Source organism: Cryptomeria japonica, chromosome 7 (genome assembly GCF_030272615.1).
Source record: "Cryptomeria japonica chromosome 7, Sugi_1.0, whole genome shotgun sequence".
In the NCBI taxonomy this organism is placed as follows: Eukaryota; Viridiplantae; Streptophyta; class Pinopsida; order Cupressales; family Cupressaceae; genus Cryptomeria; species Cryptomeria japonica.
The window spans coordinates 648,953,025-648,971,386 of NC_081411.1; the positions used below are offsets into that span (position 1 = coordinate 648,953,025).

Genomic DNA, 18,362 nt, shown 5'->3' on the forward strand with positions numbered 1-18,362 from the left:
ATGAAGGATCTAACATCATGGCTCAATGGATGAAAGGACTCTACAATGCAATAAAGAAGTTAAGATCAGCATGTGCAAGAAGGTAGATAGCAGATGAAGATGAAAGACATTAACATTATGAATGAGGGAATTTTACAGCAATCTTGAATTTCCTTCGGTAATCCAATATAAAGGTTAGTACAACAAGGAGGTAATCCTGGTCAAGGACATTGTGCACAAGTAATAAAAGCGGATGGAAGATACACTAGCAAGTTGCAACGAACACACATGAAGATGATGGTGAAGCATGGACAACATCAAGACAAGGATCACACTGCAAGATGGAGAACCACATGAAATGTATTACAACAACAAGAGAATCAATGAAGGAGACATTAGGATGCACATTGCAACATGTTCCACAACTCAAAGACATATACAAGGAAGTTAATTTCAAGATTCCAAGGTTGAAAGTAGAAATTCATTATAAGAAGAAGAGTTCCCAAACAAGAAGATGGAAAGTGAAAAGTGATCAAGGATGAATGATAGTTTCAGAAGAGTTAAGCAAAGTTAGAAACTTGATCACCAAGGTGATTAAATTCAGGAATATGAACCATCATAATCACATCAGGGCTTGGAAATGTTGAGTATCAAGAGATATTGCTCGAAATAGAGAGACTTCTTTGTGATGATCTACAAAGACAAAGCTGAATTGGCACCTAATCACATTCAACCAATCAAATAATTCAAACTCAAGGCATCCAAGTTCAATGAACCTAACTCATCCTACGAGGCAGAGAACTACATATGTGACATGTGGCACTACATCGAATATTGTTCAACACACCTAATATCATTTCTCATTGGTTCACATTCAAGGAAAGACATGCATCCTAAGAATTATAAATTTCTCATTGGTCGAAGAGTTAGTTATAACTAACCCAAATTAGGGTTTCATCATGTAATGTCGGCCATTGATCTTAAATCAATCTAGGCTATTCATTTGTAATTGAGACCTCTATATAAGGCTCATTCTTCTCATTTCTAAAGGTTAGTAGTTAATAGACAGTTAATAGTTAGTAGTTAGTAGTAGAGTAGGAGAAAGCTAGAGATTGTTGCCAAGACTTGTTGAAATCAATACATAATTTTCATTGAAGAGGTGGATCTTTGTGTTGTGTTTCTACATTTTGCATGGTTTCTTGTTACTTCTCAAATATAGTTGAAGTTCATTGATTATAATGGAGAAATGTGAAGATGTTTGATGGAATTCCAATTCATACCATTTGGAATTTGTGATTGCAAATTGCAGTGCATGGTTAGTTTGAACTTGATTTAGCACTGGTTTGATTGTGGATGTTCTTTTAGATTGTGTCGGCAATGCTTACAATATGAAAATCCTTCGTTTCCTTTGGAGATTGCATCATAGTAGTAGATTAGGAGGAAGCTAGAGATTGTTGCCAAGACTTGTTGAAATAAATACATAAGTTTCATTGAAGCTATGGTGGATCATTGTAATGTGTTTCTACATTTTGAATGGTCTCTTGTTACTTCTCAAAGTTAAATGAAGTTTATTGAAGATAATGGAGAAATGCGATGATATTTTGATGGAATTCTGATTCATACCATCTGTAGTTTGTTCATTGTGAATTACAATGTATGGTTAATCTGGACCTGATTTAGCACTATTTTGATTGTGGATGTTCACTTGAATTGCACCAATATTGGGTATTTGGATGAATATTTTACAATATGAAAATCCTTCATTTCCTTTGGAGATTGCATTAGTTTTGTGTAGTTGTTTCCTCATGGCGAAGCAAGGTTTGATTTGTAGAATCCATCTATCTGAACACTATCCATCGTCTTCATTGTCCTTAGGGTTATCTTAGACTTCCTTAACCTTTTATCCCTTTGTCTTTTATTTTCAAAGTTAATTAAGTGTTCCACGTTCTAGCGTAACATAAGTCCCTTTGTGTTAACCAACATTATCAAATCAAATCACTGAGTCTATCTAGAATATAAAGTCGATTGTTTGCATTGTAAACCTTGGGGTTGCCTTGTTTGATCACGAAGCTTAGCATTCGAGGTTTCTTTGTTCAAGAGAGGATAGAATACTTATTATTTTATTTTGTGTTTGAGGCATCCTAAAAGACACATCAACAAAAGCCTTCCTCACCTATGTAATGTCCCCTTCCCTAATCCCCTTCCCTAATTGCACTAACTTTTACCTAAGAACATAAATTACACAAATTAGAGTTAGGGTTTGAACTTACCAATCAACAACTTGTTAAACAAAATGAACCCTTGCATATAGGTCCTGCATATAAACCTTAAGAACAAATACAAATACATATTCATCTTATTGTTAGGGTTAGACAAAACACAAAAATTATAATACATAAGAGTTGGAAAGAAAGAGACATGAAGGTTTTCTTGGAGCCATTTCTACACCAAGCCCAAGAGAGGTTGCCTTCTACAGCCTTCTTGCTTCACTTGGCAGCTTGCACTTGCTTACCTATCAAGTCCGCTTCTTCTATGTTATCATGTATTGGGAATGGGTAGAGAATGTAATCGAGTTCCTTGAATCCTCCGTGTAAGGGCCATCCAAGTTCTAGATGCCACTTTGGTCATCCTAGAATGGCTTACTTACAAGCCCCTCGTTACCCCTTCATTATGTTGTTCTCAAAATCTGATTCACTTCAATATCCTTATAATAATATGATAACTTTGTGTAGAAGAGATATTAAAGGGAAGGAAACTCTTAGGACAACATATGACAAGGTTTGATTTAACCTTCTACACTTCGGACTTACTCAAAGTCCAGGCGGGTATACCTTTGCGAACTAAATTCACACTTTGAAAAGATAAATCCATAGCAAACCAGTCCAGAAAACCAGTGGATCTAATCACCTTAAAACTTACTGAAACAAAGGAATGAAAAGTGTACTCATATTCAGTATTTTGACCTACAAAACATGTAATAGACAACCTCGATCTGTACCAATGCCTTATCCAAGGTTACAGAGTCATCTAAGTTTCAAACAACACTCTCATAGTCAAATATCTATACGTATCCCATTAGTTTGGCTTCTGTAGATCCCTATATATGCCTGACACATATAAGAATTTATGCATACCAAAATAAACTATGCTCATCAAGATTCAAAGTATCTCACAAGGAATTTACTGGAAGAAGTGATCCCCGCATATTTAATTTCCCTCCTGAAAAGAAAAGCTAAGAAACACACCTACTGAAGATTGCCTTACAACCCCTATTCAAATGAAATAACCCTGGATTATTTAGAATGAAACAGTAAACACTTGCAAATACATTTGAAGACAACACAAAGTTTTTACTCGAAACCAATGGTCTATATATTGATATTTTCTTCAAAAAAGTATTACAAGAAACCTTTGAATACTCTCCATTAAAACTTGGAAAAGCTCAGATAAATTTCTGCAGCGTTTTCTTACAATTCTTTGCGATCATCTTTTCACTAGTCCTAGTATCCATTTATAACAATATGGATGCACATAGCTTCGGACTTTCCTAGGAGAATTTGTTACAATTATTGCTTCTCAAGAAGAAGTTACAAAATCTTTTACGAAAACGGTTACAAGTCCTTTTCGACCCCTGCAGCTTCTTCTACCTGTTGTCCAGTTGCAACCTCTTCTAACTGCTCTACATCCTGGATGGCATATTTTCTCGTCCATGCATTGTATACATCATCAGCCGGCCATGTGAAATTAATCACTTTTGCTTTAGCCTTGTTTAACCTTTTCCATGAATTCCTCATCTTGTTAACCTTTGAATTGAGAAAACCATAATGAGATTTGATTCTCTCTATCTCCTGAATTGTTACAACAAAAAAGGAAGCATCATCTAAGTCAACAATTCCTTTTATTCTGGCTGACAATTTGGCCTCTAATTACTTAAGCCACACTTGTTTGTCCTTTAATTGATTTGAGCTGACAAAAACTCCTGAGAGCAATTCAAAAACTTGATCAGTGTACTCATTTTTGTATAAGTTGATTTTCCTGTCAGCATTGTCTATCCCTTCTGCCAATTTTACTAGGTCCTTGGTGGTGTCACAAGTGGATTTGATGATAGGATCAACCCCTGCTTCATCATAAGACACACAAATAAGCTCCAAATCCTTCTCTCTAGGCTTCCACTTGTCAAAAATGGGTGTCAAAATGGCCTTATCTCCATTAAGCTCATTCCACATATCTAAAATCTTGCTTATGTTGTTGTATAATAGTGAGGCACTCATGGTGTCTACAAAACTTGAAATGGTAGCCCTTACTCTTTCTTCATACTTCTTGGCATACAAGGCCTGAGCCTGTTTTAAATTCTCCAATTCTTGGGGAGTGATCTCGATCATTTGAGAACTAGAAGGTGTTGGAGATGGTGGGAACTTAATAATGGGGCTGGTAGCTTGCAGGAGAAGAGGAGATCATCAGTGTTGAAGACTCACCTTGATGGTACTGTCCTGTCAACTGGCTTTGTAGCTTAGCAATGATGCTATCCTTACCCCTTACCTCTTCCTTAGCATTGTTGTAAGCCTTCAAAATTGTCTCCAACTTGACTTGGAGGTCTTCTTTTTCCTTAGCTTCCTTTTCTGCTACTGCAACACTAAACTTTGCAATTTCTAGCACAGTGCTAGCTGCTTCCACCACCCCTGTGTTTTGCACTCTTTTTACTATCATTCCACCAAGGTAACTTGACCCTGGGGTGTCCTTATTTCTCCTATTTTCATCTCTTTTGAGAGACCACATGACCAATTCAGCATTGTCTTTGCTAAAAGTGATTCCCTCCATGGGTTTAGTTTCTTTTCTCATTGCCTCCAATACCAAGGCATCTGCTATGTCCCACTCAAGGAGAATAAGTACTCCAGCTTGTGCCACCATATCTCTTCCTTGCTCAGGAGTGATGGTCTTAAACTCATCCATCATTTCTTGCTTTATTTCCTCCTCAACCACAGCTGGATCTTTATGAGGTTGCTCACCTTTTCTCTTCTCACGTCTTGCATTGTATTTGTCAATGTTTTGCTTCCATACAAACTGCATGAATGCTCCTGATGTAACAAAGTTATTGTCAACCAAGAAGTCCTCACTGGCCTATTTGATCTCAGGATCCCACTCCTGGCCCTTAAACTCATTGGTAGTGATGTTCATCTCAGCAGCAAGGGGCTCTTCTGGCATTCCTTCTTCTACTTCATCATATGTGTAGGCTATTTCTCCCAGGCTACCTAACTGTATCAGCTGCTCAGCTGTTGCCTGTTCATCTCCTATATGAATAGAGGATTGGGATGGAGAGTACAAGGGTGTATCAGATAGTATTTCCTTTCCTACTCTCTACTTCTTTGGGCTCTCTTGGATGTCAATGACATCTTGTATCTTCCGCTTTCCTTTAGAGGTAGAGAGCTCCCCTGTTGTAGGCATCAGCACACTATAATTAGACTTCTTGTGCAATGTATAGTCACCAGAAGGGATTGCTCTAGTGGGGGCAGACCTATGTAGAACCATTCTAGCCTTTTCAGGGTTGTATTTAACCACAACCTCCCTCTTTTCTTTCAGAGTTTGCATTACATCCTCAAAGCAAAGAATTAGGAACTTTATTTTCTCCTCAAAAGGGAAAAAACTAGACAATGGTTCATAGCTGGTATCAAACTAATGTACAAAATCTAAGGCCTTTTTATAAGCCACCCATTTTTCCTTCCTTAGCTCCTGCTCATCTAGATCAAACTCATTTCTAATCAGGTCTTCAGGAAACTGGAACTGATGGGGTCTACCTCTGCACACTGCTCTCTTTCTAAACATGCCATTAAAGAAATCTTCAGGATCGGCACACCTGGACACTGCAGTTGACAAATGATAAGGTTTAAGAAAATCCTCAAAACAATTCCAACCTCCCTTGGTTATAACAAATTGGTGGGCTATAGTAACCGTAGGGAAAATAGTCCCTTTACCCCTGCCTGTTAGCTCTGCTTCTTGCACACTACCAATTTGTCTGAGGATTTCTGCAGTTCCCACTTTGAGAGGGACCTGATAGGGCAATAAAAATGGAGTGCCTCTGAAACCAAATACTCTGAAAACTATGGAGACAAGGTATAAGTAAATATCACCCCAATTATGAACAATTTTTATATTTTCTGCAAATTTTTTTGGTCTAATAAATTCCAAAAGAACCTTGGAGACTCTTGGATTTTCTGAACATAGGAGAGTCCTAATCTTTGATGCAAAACATTTATCAAATTTTAAGAAACTAGCATCATCTCTGTCCCATGACAGCACTGTACTCCATAATTGCACTGGCATCTTTTCTCCATCTTTCTCTTTTATAAGGTCCATTCCACTTGCAAAATAATCACCACCTTTGAATAAAAACAGATGCATGAGTAGGGAATACCATCCAAAAGGCCTATCAACCTTCCCATTCTTTATTCCTATCAACCCTCCATGGATAGCATCAATAATAAAAGAAGCATAATCAAAGGTTACTGCAAGAGAAGGATTCAAAATCTGAGCAATCATCAACATGTAATGATTGGGGATATTTGCCTCAGCATCCTCTCCTAAGATCTGGCAAAGTGACCAATACACTCCCTTGGCCCTAATGGTGAACAGACTCAATGAGAAGGGCTCTTTAGTGTTGGGTCCTACAACTGTCAACCCACCTATCTTCACAAAGAATTCCTTAAGAGGCCCATTTCTAAGGTGGTTCCTCTGTGCATTGTATACTTGAGCTAGTGATTTGAAATTAATAGGCTCTAGGAAATTGGTAAACTCATTACGCCCAAAAGAACTTCTAAATTCTCATTATTTATTTCAATGAGGGCTTTCCCATTTATATCCCTAATGCTTCTTGTGACTGGATCATAGTTGTGTGCAATCTGAGTCAGGAGATCCATACCCATGAATACTCCTAGAACTACTAATTTTCCCACATCTAACTCCCAGATGCTATTCTGCGGGGCTGGGGAATTTCTCATGCCAAATCCAACTTTGAACAACCCCAACCCAGACAACCCAACCTGTGGGTCTCTCAACCAGTCACCCTTGTCATATAACCCTTCTCCTATCTTCAAACGAGGAGCTCTTGGCACTAGTTCTTTCACTTTTGATGCCTGATTAGTTGACAATGTCAACTGTTCGAGAAAATCATCACAAATGGCCCTTTCCTGGTAATTAACTTTCCCTGAGTACTCTCTCTTAGGTGCCATCTTAAAATATGCAAGCAATTACACTATTACCCCAAACTGGTTCTATGACAAATCAAGACCTCAATTAAAACACACTGCTTAAGGAATTACCACACAAAAGTACAAGAAAACCTGTTTTTATCTTGAAGGAATCTGCTCTGCAACTGGATGAATTTGCTCTGTATTTGAAGAAAATAGCTCTGCAACCGCTCCTCTGCAACAATTCTTTGGAATGATACCTTCACTCAATTGATACGAGATCATATATGGTACTTTGGCTCTTAACTGCGACATTGATACCGCATGCTTCGGCCGTCCCTTCAGAATTGAATTCATGAGAGAATTCGAATTTTTTGCTCCAACGGGTCACAACATACCTGCACATTTCCCCTTTCGCTCTTTCGCTGTTTCGCAGAGCATAACCTTCGGGCAATTTCGTTAAATGAAATCATGCCAACCGTCCGATCAAATGAAACTTGATCGGTCTTTACATCGACTTAACAACCTTGCCTTAGCACTGGGCCCCACCTCCTTTTCGCCATTTCGCGAGCTTTATCCTCCGAGCACTTTTCTTTTGCGAAGCTGCGCTAGGCGTTGGATGGAACTTTAATTGCTCGGCGTTTAATTCTCACCGAGACCATCAGCTTCTTCATTAACTGCGCCTCTATCTTGACGGCTAGCGGTCTTTCGCTATTTCGCATAGCTTAAACCGCTTTCAACTTCGAGCCACGAAACAACGCGAAGCGTTGGATCAAATCGGAGATGACCATCCTTAAAGGGATACCTTTATGCTTGCTTCACTTAGGCCCCCTTTTCATTGGTTACCAAACACCACGTGGCATTGAACCATTAGCTTTTGAAAACTGTTCGAGTTTAGTTCAACATCAGCCACGTGTCTTTCCCTTATAACCGCCGGTTACACCTTGGCGGGCCCTTTTCTTCTTCTGAAACCACGTGTCAATTGACACGTCACCATCTAGCATTACACCTGGACGAACCTTCTCTTCCTTTCACTATTTCGCGAAGCATATCCTTCGGACATCTATTGGCCACGAAACAACGCGAGCCCTTGGATCAAAACGGAGTTGATCCTCTTTTAACTTCATGCTCTATCTGTCTTCGGGGCCCAAAAACCTTTTCGCTATTTCGCAGGGCATAAAACATGAGCACTTTACCATCACGAATTCACGCAGGCCGTTAGATTATATTTGACTTGCTCAATGCTTAACAACTTAATTGAATTCGGCAGACGTGGGCCCTCTGACTCAATTCCATCCACCTGGCATCTAGTCACCTTTAAACTGACATGTTCACCTTTTATTCACTGAGAGGACACATCGGATTCCACCTTACCCTTTGCCACCTACATCTGCCAGGTCACTCCTTAACCTACGGCATGACTCACCTCTAGGACCCACCTTTTAGTCCTTAGACCCGACTTGCTGACTATTTTGATCTTTTGCCATGTGCCATCATCGTACTCGCCATCTCGACCAACTGGACTGCCTGCTTGGAGTGCCATGTCATTTCGCTACTTCACGAAAGCTAACTGTCGAGCATCTTCCTCCTGCGAAGCTGCGCTAACCATCAGATCAAATGAGACTTGCGCATCTGTTATGCTCTTATTAAAACTCCCTTTTCGTAGGCCAAAAAACCTTTTCGCAGGCCAAAAAACCTTTTCGCAATTTCGTGGGGCATAACCTTCGAACATCTATTGGCCACGAAACAACGTGAACCGTCAAATCAGATTGGACTTGATCACCTTTTAGTCGCTTGGAAAGTCCTTGCTGTAGGGTCCCACCAGATGCTTTCACCATTTCGCGAAAGGTATTTCACTTGCAAGTTTTGGCTGCGAAATAACGCCAGCCGTTAGATTTTGAACGGGATGAAGCCCTTTTAACCCGGACCAAATGCGCCATTGAACACACATTTCCCTTTCGCCATTTCGCGAGTCTTAAACCACGCGCAACTTCGTCTAACGAAATAGCAAAAACCATAGATCCCTCTGCGAGCTGCGTGCAACTTACTAGGCCCGACAACATTAGGAAGAAAAGACATAAGGCCTAATTTTTTTACAATTAATTCAACAACCGCCTAGGCAAATTACATGGGGGGACACCTCAAACGACCCCAAGACCCATTACTTAAGTGGATAAAGTAATGCAGGAATAGAAACCAGAGGGTTTTTTGATCAGACATTGAGCGACTTAAAATTAAAACCCTAAACCCTTAAGACCTAACACAGACTTAAAGCAGTTGATAGTGTGTCTAACTCAAAATTTCAAAAACTTAGCCAATTATGGGAAAAGAAAACCCATTTTTTAAACAGTGATAACACATTACATTCCATACCCTTCCTCAGCAAGGGTGTATTCCTATGATGCAAATATGTTTGAATATTATCTAAAGGAATATATTTTATATTTATAATGACTGATGCATAACCTAGATGTATTAAATCATAATTGATTCCAAATAAGGTATGATTGATTCTAATCTGATAAGTATAGTCTTTTTCTAAGAACATCCTATCCATTAGGTAGATATGAAAAGAATAGAATAGAATGCTGTAATAAAGTAATGCATTTTCAATATACTACTCATATAAACAGTAGAGATGTATAGAATTGATACAGCATGCCCAGGTTAATAATGGCTTGTGCCTTCCTTGTTCCCTTCTGCAATGGGGGTGATCAAACCAGCAGTATGTTTAGGATGGCGATTCCCTGTTTATTGCTTACAAGACTGTGTCCAATGGCTGATCTGTATAGGCTGATCCGATGGGGGATTGCTGATGAAACAGTTTGATGATTTTGTTCCTTTTGTCTGATCATACTTCCCTTACTGCATGTGAGGGTTATTTGAATTTGTTTTATGGTTTTCATTTTGTAAATTCTCTTTATGAATTCCTGACTTTCTGACTTTTAATGTATGCAACCAGATTTGGCCCTTTTAGGCTAATGCTTCATTGAGAAAATCAATAATGGATGTAGATGAAAATGGAAGACATGATGATTGGTATTTCTATTTCTTATCTTCTTTGATTTCCCCCTTGCTATGGTTTATTCGTTGTATAAATACCTCTCCCAAGAGAGTATGGAGTCATGTAATTCCTAATAGCCACGTCCTTCTAATAGTGATGTCTGCTTAAAAATGCCCCTTCATAAATAGTGGCTGTTTGTGATTAAGGCTTGCTTATGACTTGATTAGTATGGAAGATCTTGTTCTTTGACATTAACATTATATTCATTAGCAGATTACTTTAGTGTGATCACCCTTGTCTAGTGAAGCTCTAATTAGGAATCCTTCACGCATTGGTTAAGAAAGCCATGAAGCCATACAAGAAGTGCAAGCAGCAAATAGGCGACTATAGACGGGGGAGAGAGGGCATCCAGTTAAGGGAAACTCAGATATATTAAATGCAGTCCCTAAAGAACTTGCATATCATAATTAGAGCCGCACTAGACAAGGGTGATCACACTAAAGTAATTGCCCTTAACTGGATGCCCTCTCTCCCCCGTCTATAGTCGCCTATTTGTTGCATGCACTTCTTGTATGGCTTCATGGCTTTCTTAACCAATGCGTGAAGGATTCCTGGCTTGCTCAAATGATAACTATTTCTTAATTATTACCCTAATCGCAGCATCATGAAATCATTGACTAAGTCAATTAATGTTTATTGTTGCCTAATAAATCGTTGGTCCCATGCTCCTTTGTTTGTCCATTTCTATTTGTCAAGCCTGATTGAGATCACTGCAAATTGTAAAGTCTTATATAATAAGACAATTTTCTATGTGTAGGCTTCCTTACTACACTTAAGAGGTGGTGCGAATATTGGTGTTATGGGAAGGGCATGACAACCTGCCACTTCCTCAAAATTTATACCTTAGATACTGTACAAAATGATTCAAACAGCCTTAATTTACCAAACATGAATCAAAACTCACATCCATGGATAGCAACATGTAAAACATTATTTGTAGGTTGAAATTAAATTATTTGTTTTTCATGTTTTCATTCCATTCTCCCTTCAGGGTACAAACAAAAATGCCCAAATAAGATAATGTCCTTCTCGATTTAACCTCTGCTTGGTTCACAAATAATTAAAGCATTAAAATTGTTAAACCCATGTAATTATAATAAACTAAATTTCCTGATTTTACATCCCAACTTATGATTTGTATTTTTCTTTTATTTCATTTTTCAAATGCAGATGTTAGGTAAAAAAATGAATCTGTCAACCTATTAGACAGGGGAATATATAATAAAAATAATAATTTTCCTTCTGATTTCTATGAGTATTTACAGAAATATCATTGGAAGAGAGAAGAATTAGCACATTTTTTATTCAAAGTTGACATTTATGTGATCAAAAAGGTAATATAATCACAAATATTCAAATTTATATTATTATAAAGATAAATCAGGAAAGCGACTAATTCCAAGTGAAAATTTTAAAAAAAACTTACTGCAAACTTCTGCATTTCCTTTGAATTTTGCTTGCCATAAAGTTGTTCAACTAGAGATAGTGCAAAGTCTAATGTCAAGGCAGGGCCTTGGCAAGTACTAACAGGTCCATCTACCTGTACACTACTGTCCTCTGGCACTGCAGAAACTAGCTGGTTCATATATGAAGGGTGGCATGTTGCCTTGAGTACCAGAAAAATGAATATAATTAGCATCAAGTTGTCTTCCAAGGATGACATTAGTTTTCTACACTGAAAAAAGGTAGTCATTCATAGCACATTTAATCATTCGATGGTATAGATTGAAAGACATTTGTGGGCACCAAAATAGAGCAGACAAAATCAATTAATCTTACTTTTCTGCCAAAATGGTTGATTATAAGAGAACATTTTCAAACATGAAGAAAATGCTGAATCCAACACAAGCAGATGCAGACTGTAACAGAAGATTACAATGCAATCCACTTAGAGGAAGTTTTCCATTCAAAATGCTGGCTGGCTAGATATCCTAGTAAACATGGTGTCACAGGAATTTATAACCATGAAAAAAGACTTAATATGATTAGGGAAAAATGTCATTTGCTAATATTGATTTAAAAAAAAATTCCAAAACTTTTGGCAGACTTAAACTGAAAATCCAACTCAATCTGTAAAATAGAATCTTTTGGTTTCAAGATTTCACTTAACCCTGGATACCTTCAGCCAAAAAATGAACTCCTGAAGCATCAGCCCAGGTTCTGAATTCATGAAAATTTATGATTTCTCAAGCATTAGATCCCCCAGTCCGTGCTGTTAATATATAACAACAAAATGACCTGCTATGTTTCTAGTAATTTAACAAATTATCACAATTCATATGTAATTTGTAATTAGTCTCCCTTCTTATAGGTGACACAAAAGGTGGTTTTAAGAAGGCTTTACCTTGCGTCCCTTCAGTAAATCCCATGCTTCCAGAACAACTGCAGGAGCTGCACCTATGGCACCATAAAGTCGCCCCTCATCTGCTTGAGCCTTGGTAATATTTTCTAAAACTTTACAGTCTCGCAATCTTTCCGAACCAGGAACTCCTCCCTGCATCAGTGTTGCTCATTAAGAATCAAGGCTGAAAATTTAAATAAGTCAAGTAAATCATGTACATCTAACCAAAAAGTGTAAGCAAAAAGTATAGCATTGTAATTAGGTCACCTTAGGGCATTGTAAACTATATGCAAGTAGTTTTTATTTATAGTTTTGAGTTTTGACATTGTCTACTTGGTAAATAGCTGTACTTTTGTAAAGATGGAAACATTTCAAAACCAAACAAAAAAAATTAACTGTCCCACAAGGAGCACATAGTAAGCATGCACCTCATTTAACCGAGCTACAGAGATCTGACGATAAACCTTCTGTAAAAATTACCTAAACATGTGCATCCATGCCATCCACATCCCTTATGAATATGTGAGGCCCTTGTATCGAGAGGAATGGTATGGGCCAAGAACCTTCACCAATAAACCACAAACTACGGAATTTTTTATAAAACTTTGCCTCTAAGCCATCACCCAATAGTGACTCTAACAAGAATAAATATTGCTTTGGACACATATTAGCAGGTGATTTTCCTTAGAATCTTATCAAGAAAAAGAAAAGAGATACCAACCATTTAAAAAATTCAGTGATAAAATCATAATGTAAAACCTCAATGATTTACAAAGTGTATCCTCTTAAATAATGATAAAAAGAAAGGAAAAAGGTGAAAGTAAGGAAAAAAATTGAAGGGGAAAAAAGGAAAAGAAATTAAATTAGAAAAAGAAAACTAGGGGATTTTTCTTTTACAACCATGCATTTAATAGCAATGATACCTTTTGGGCTTTAACAAAGGAAACTCTATTATTAAGGCAAGGAATTTATTGCTGCCTAATGCAGTGGATCCACATCAAGCAAAATTTTCCTTTTCTATAATGTCCCCACTTGGATTACTATGCCTTGGGAACAATTACTTGCTTTCCTTAGAATTACAATGTCTGAGTTTTTACAATAAACTTATGCACTGGGGAATCTGAATACAATGATAATAATCAATGTTACTGGTTATCTTTGATTGTACAATTAAAAGGTATGCTTAAGTGAATTAATGAATATTTGAATTACTGCAAGGATCACTTGTTGTATCCATTATGATAAGTAAATATGCACTGAGATATCAATTGATATTGCCTAAGGCAATCTGAACTGTTGTCTCTGATACAATCCCTTAAATCCGGTAAAGTTTGGTTTGTATTATCACCTGAAGTGATATAGCCACTGTGTTTGATTTAGATATATTGACTTACAACAATAATGTGATATGCTGATTTAGATCTGATATTATTATCTTGCACTATGATGGAGCTATCACTGATATACGATTGCTAGAAGTATGTACCCGATTATGGGCCTTTGGCCTTGCTTGCTTCAATACTCTTCCCAAACTGGAATAATAAAATAAAAGATAAACTTATTCCCCCCTCTTCAATTGATTTTGATTGGCCTTATATACTTTCCTTCTGCCCCTCCATTGAGAGTTATATTTCTTAATAGTTCGTGCCCATTGGTTCAAGAGAGGTTGACTTTTTAATGATTGTATTTTGCTTCTAATTGTTGCATGAATTATACCTTATTTTCTTAGGCAATGAATAACTCTAATCATCTTATTGGTCTTTGTAATCATACCCCTGGCTGAGCATTGATCATATATTAATCGTTGTCTAACATTTCTTATGTCTAATCATTGGTGCTCTGTAATAATCTCACAGCATAATTAATACTTTGCTGAGTCATCCACATCTTTACCACTGTTACATGATTGCTGCAGATCGTACCATATTGGATATCTCCTTAGACTAATTGATAGATCTTAGTTGGTATCTCTTAATTGCTATTCCTTGTTCGCTGGCTTAGTTTGTTTAATATTAATCGCTGCTTGTATTATGATCATTGCTCGATTATAATAATATCTTCCTCGTTCATTGGCTTAATTAACATCGCTGACTTGTCTTAACAGGTCGCATTCCTTAATGAATGTTTGTTCTTATGCTTTCCTTTCATTTGTCTTTGTTTATTAATACCAATCGCTGCTCCTCCTAATTGGAAATCAACCATCCTTTAATAATCGCATCATCCTGAACACCACCTTTCGCTCATCCAATCGTAATATTATTGAATGACTAACTCACCACCTTGTGTTGTAGTTGAGTCACTTGCATAATTACTGTGTGACCAATGGTTGCCTTTGTATTTGCCTTATCATCATTCTCCATGATGTCCACATTTATGTGCATTATTAATGTTGTACTTCCTTCGGAATGATTCACTGCTCTTTCCTTGTCTTTGTAAAGATAATACAAGGAGCTTTCTTTTAGCTGTTTGGTTCTAGAAATTTAGCATTTGGATTGGGATATCACATTTCCATAGTGCAAAAAGCTATTTTTTCACTCTCCAAAGCTGATTTTGGTGTGTGATGTCCTCATCCAATATGTAAAACCAAACAAGCAAGCAGTGCGAAAGCTCCTTGTATTGTCTTTATATATGAAATTGATAGCATACAAGACTAAGCAAGATTATTGACCAATTCTATAAACAGCAAGGCATATGCTATGACCAACTTTGATGGCCAACATTGCTTATGAAGACAGCACTGATATTACATCTAAGGTAGTGAACTATTGTAAACGGACAAACACACAACAGCAATGTTCAAACAGTGATTACACACAAGCAACTACAACAAGGAATAATCAGGTGCAGATTTAAGCGGAGACCATTATCAAGGTAGTGTCATTGATATTCTTAATTAACATGAACAATGCAGCAGCGATCCATTCAAAACAATATGATTTACGTGATTGGCCAATTGTTGGTAAAGAAAGGTGATGCAGCCATCAGATTTAGACATGAAAGGCAGCAATATTAATGAAGACAGTAATTATAGCAATGAACCAAGACAAAGACCGGTTCCGCACAATATAGTTGACTCAGCATGAGATGGTTGTCAATTCATTAATTTGTAGCAGTCGGCCAATTTCATACAGCAATCAACTAAGTATTCATAAACACCACTTAAAGTCAGTTGAGATAAGACAAACTTAATATTCATCTTAAGAATTCCATTGTTGAGCATAAATACAACATTGTCAAGGAAATATATATGGGAGTCATTGCTTGTACTGGTGATGGAAGGATAAATCATCGGCCATTGTTGTAATGTCCCCTCTTGGAATCTCCCTAATTTAAGCCCTAGAATAACAATTTCGGCTTAAGTCTAAGAAGGTAATTTATTTTTAACTTTATACAAATTATCAATGTAATACATGATTCAAAGTAATCCTAGTTTAGGTCCTACAATAATATTAATAATCATTTGGAAAGTAAGAAGTTACAATAACATCTAAACTTATAAGTATTAACATTAAACCCCAATTTACATGATTCCATATAACAATGTAATGTCCTCAACAAATGGGTACCTAATTTATGCCCTAAATAGAGTAGAATGAGATTTAGAGATACCCGGTATTCTGAATGAAGCCTTGTAGACAAGTTAGGAGATATAAAATTATAAAATACATGATTATAACAAATCCTAAGAACTTATTTGAGTAAAGCATGAATTCATTTTAAAGGAACTTAGTCATATAATAGGTTGACCAATTGTGGTGCCCAAGAAACCCTCTATTGTAATCTCCCCTTCTCCTTAGCACGTGGACATTCACGAGATTGGCCTATTATTTGACCCTTGTAGGCCAAGGTGTTGATTAGAGGGTCGATTTGGCGGATACGGATGGATTCACATTTTTATTTCTACATGGTTTTGATGAGATTACACGTATGATGTTATAATTGCACTTTATAACATAATATTATGTTATTTTAATAATTAAAGTGTAAAAAGAGAATATGAGTTAGTTAAAGAAGAATCTTCTAGAAGGAACCAATCATGTGGAGAAATAAGGATGAATGTTAGTAGCCTAAGGGAATTGAAATTATAAGCATACAAAACACTGAGATCCGAATAACAACACCATGGCATAATAGGACACAATAATGAATCAACACAGAAATAGTATGCAAGAATATATCATATGTAACACATAGGTATATCATATAAATCTTCCCAATCTCGCACATCATCCAATGTGCTACAAGACTACATATAAAAGAGCTTTGCGGTTGGTTAGGCCATCAACCGTCACACAACTACCCCATAACTATGACTTAATACTATTGTTTTATTTTAATACATTACCAAAAAGTCTTATTTGCTAATTAGCCGCTTACATCATTCCCCCCCAAAACTTGTCGTCTTCCAGACGACACATAACACAAAAAAAGAACTGTCTACTAAGATGGATAAGAGGGCATCCTTGTTCCTGATGTGGGACACTCTCGAAATGTCCTTAGGTCTCTTTCAGCTGCTAGTTGTTTCCCCCGAGTTGCTTGAAGGAGCCGGAGTGCATCCCTTCGATCCTTCTCTGAGACGGCCAACTCCTGTTCCTTCCTAACCTGTGTGGACTTTTCCTGTGCCAATTCCTATTCCAGCACCTCTACTCTTTTCTTTAGTGCAACCTCTCTTTCCAAGGATAAGGTGTGTTCTTCTGCCACTTTACTAGCTCTCCAAGTCATCCTCTCTAGCTGCAAAAATGTTGTGCGGAAGGTCTGCTTCATGGTGGTGAGGGCATCCATTACCCTCTGATGCCCCGTGTGCTCCCTAAGAATCTGCGACACACCCCAATTCACTATCATCTCAAGAGTCTCCTTTTCCGGCCAGCCCTGGGTTCTGAGGCGCTCAGAGAATTCCTTTCCACATCCTTCTCTCATAAATGCCAATAGGGCCTCTGCTGCCCTTACTGCCATATCCATATCTAACCCCTAAGAGTGATCTATCATCCTCTGCGTGGCCATCCTCATTACTTCTAGCTCTGAGAAGAAATGTTGGGTGGCAGCTTCAAACCCCATAGCGCCCTCCTTACAGGAAGACGTACTGTGCTCCTTTTCCCTTTCTCCTTGTTCTGCGGGGTTGTCCTCCTGTTGGCCGAACCCTAATGATGGTGACGGTGGCAGTATTTCTATGTCCATCTGGAATCGCGCCAGCAGACTATCCACTTCGGCCTCCATGTCCTTCTCCTTCGTTCCCTTCCCCCTGTCTCCTATTTCTGGCTCTTCTGTAACCAGATGCAATTCTTGTTCTGTGTTTCCTCCACCAATGGTTGCGGGAGAGTCATGTTGTCCTCATTTTTGTTTCCAAAAATGAAGGACCACTAGGGTGAAATTTTTATGAAAAAATGAAAAAACTTACTCTATGGCATGCTTCCTGAGGCAGAATTTTGAATTATCCTTGGACTGGCTTAATCCTCAGTCCATTCTCGAACTACGTTTCGAATTTCGTCCAATTCTGGGTTCGTTTGCTATGCCTTTCCTTCAATTTCGGGTTTTAAAACTCAGACTGCAGGTGGAGAATTTTCTTCAAACTGCGAGTTTTAATGATATTCATTGTTGTGGTCTTTGTAGGGGAATTTTTGATCAATTACATGTGCACTTTTGTTTTAAATATGTCACTTGTAATTTATTTTAAGTTTCCCCTTTAATGTTTTTATCTTTTTATTATTTTTGGGTCATTTTTAGTTAAAATAGGGGTTTTTTGGCTCAACTGCAAGTAAGTTTGTTCAAAAAACCCCTACCTTATGGTTTTCGCATGTAA

At 37.6% G+C, this 18,362-nt stretch overlaps 1 protein-coding gene across 1 annotated transcript in view; it reads right to left on the reverse strand.

Annotated features, from left to right (window-relative positions):
• The window catches only part of LOC131071221 (protein DJ-1 homolog A), a 55,493-nt gene extending 37,969 nt beyond the window's left edge, over positions 1 to 17,524 (reverse strand). The window contains exons 1-3 of the mRNA XM_059208844.1: positions 17,207 to 17,524; positions 12,569 to 12,718; positions 11,651 to 11,830 (exon numbers count right to left, since the gene is read on the reverse strand). Coding sequence (XP_059064827.1) covers positions 11,651 to 11,830; positions 12,569 to 12,718; positions 17,207 to 17,524 — 648 coding nt within the window. The remainder of the gene's footprint in view (positions 1 to 11,650; positions 11,831 to 12,568; positions 12,719 to 17,206) is intronic.
• Positions 17,525 to 18,362: the final 838 nt, after the last annotated feature.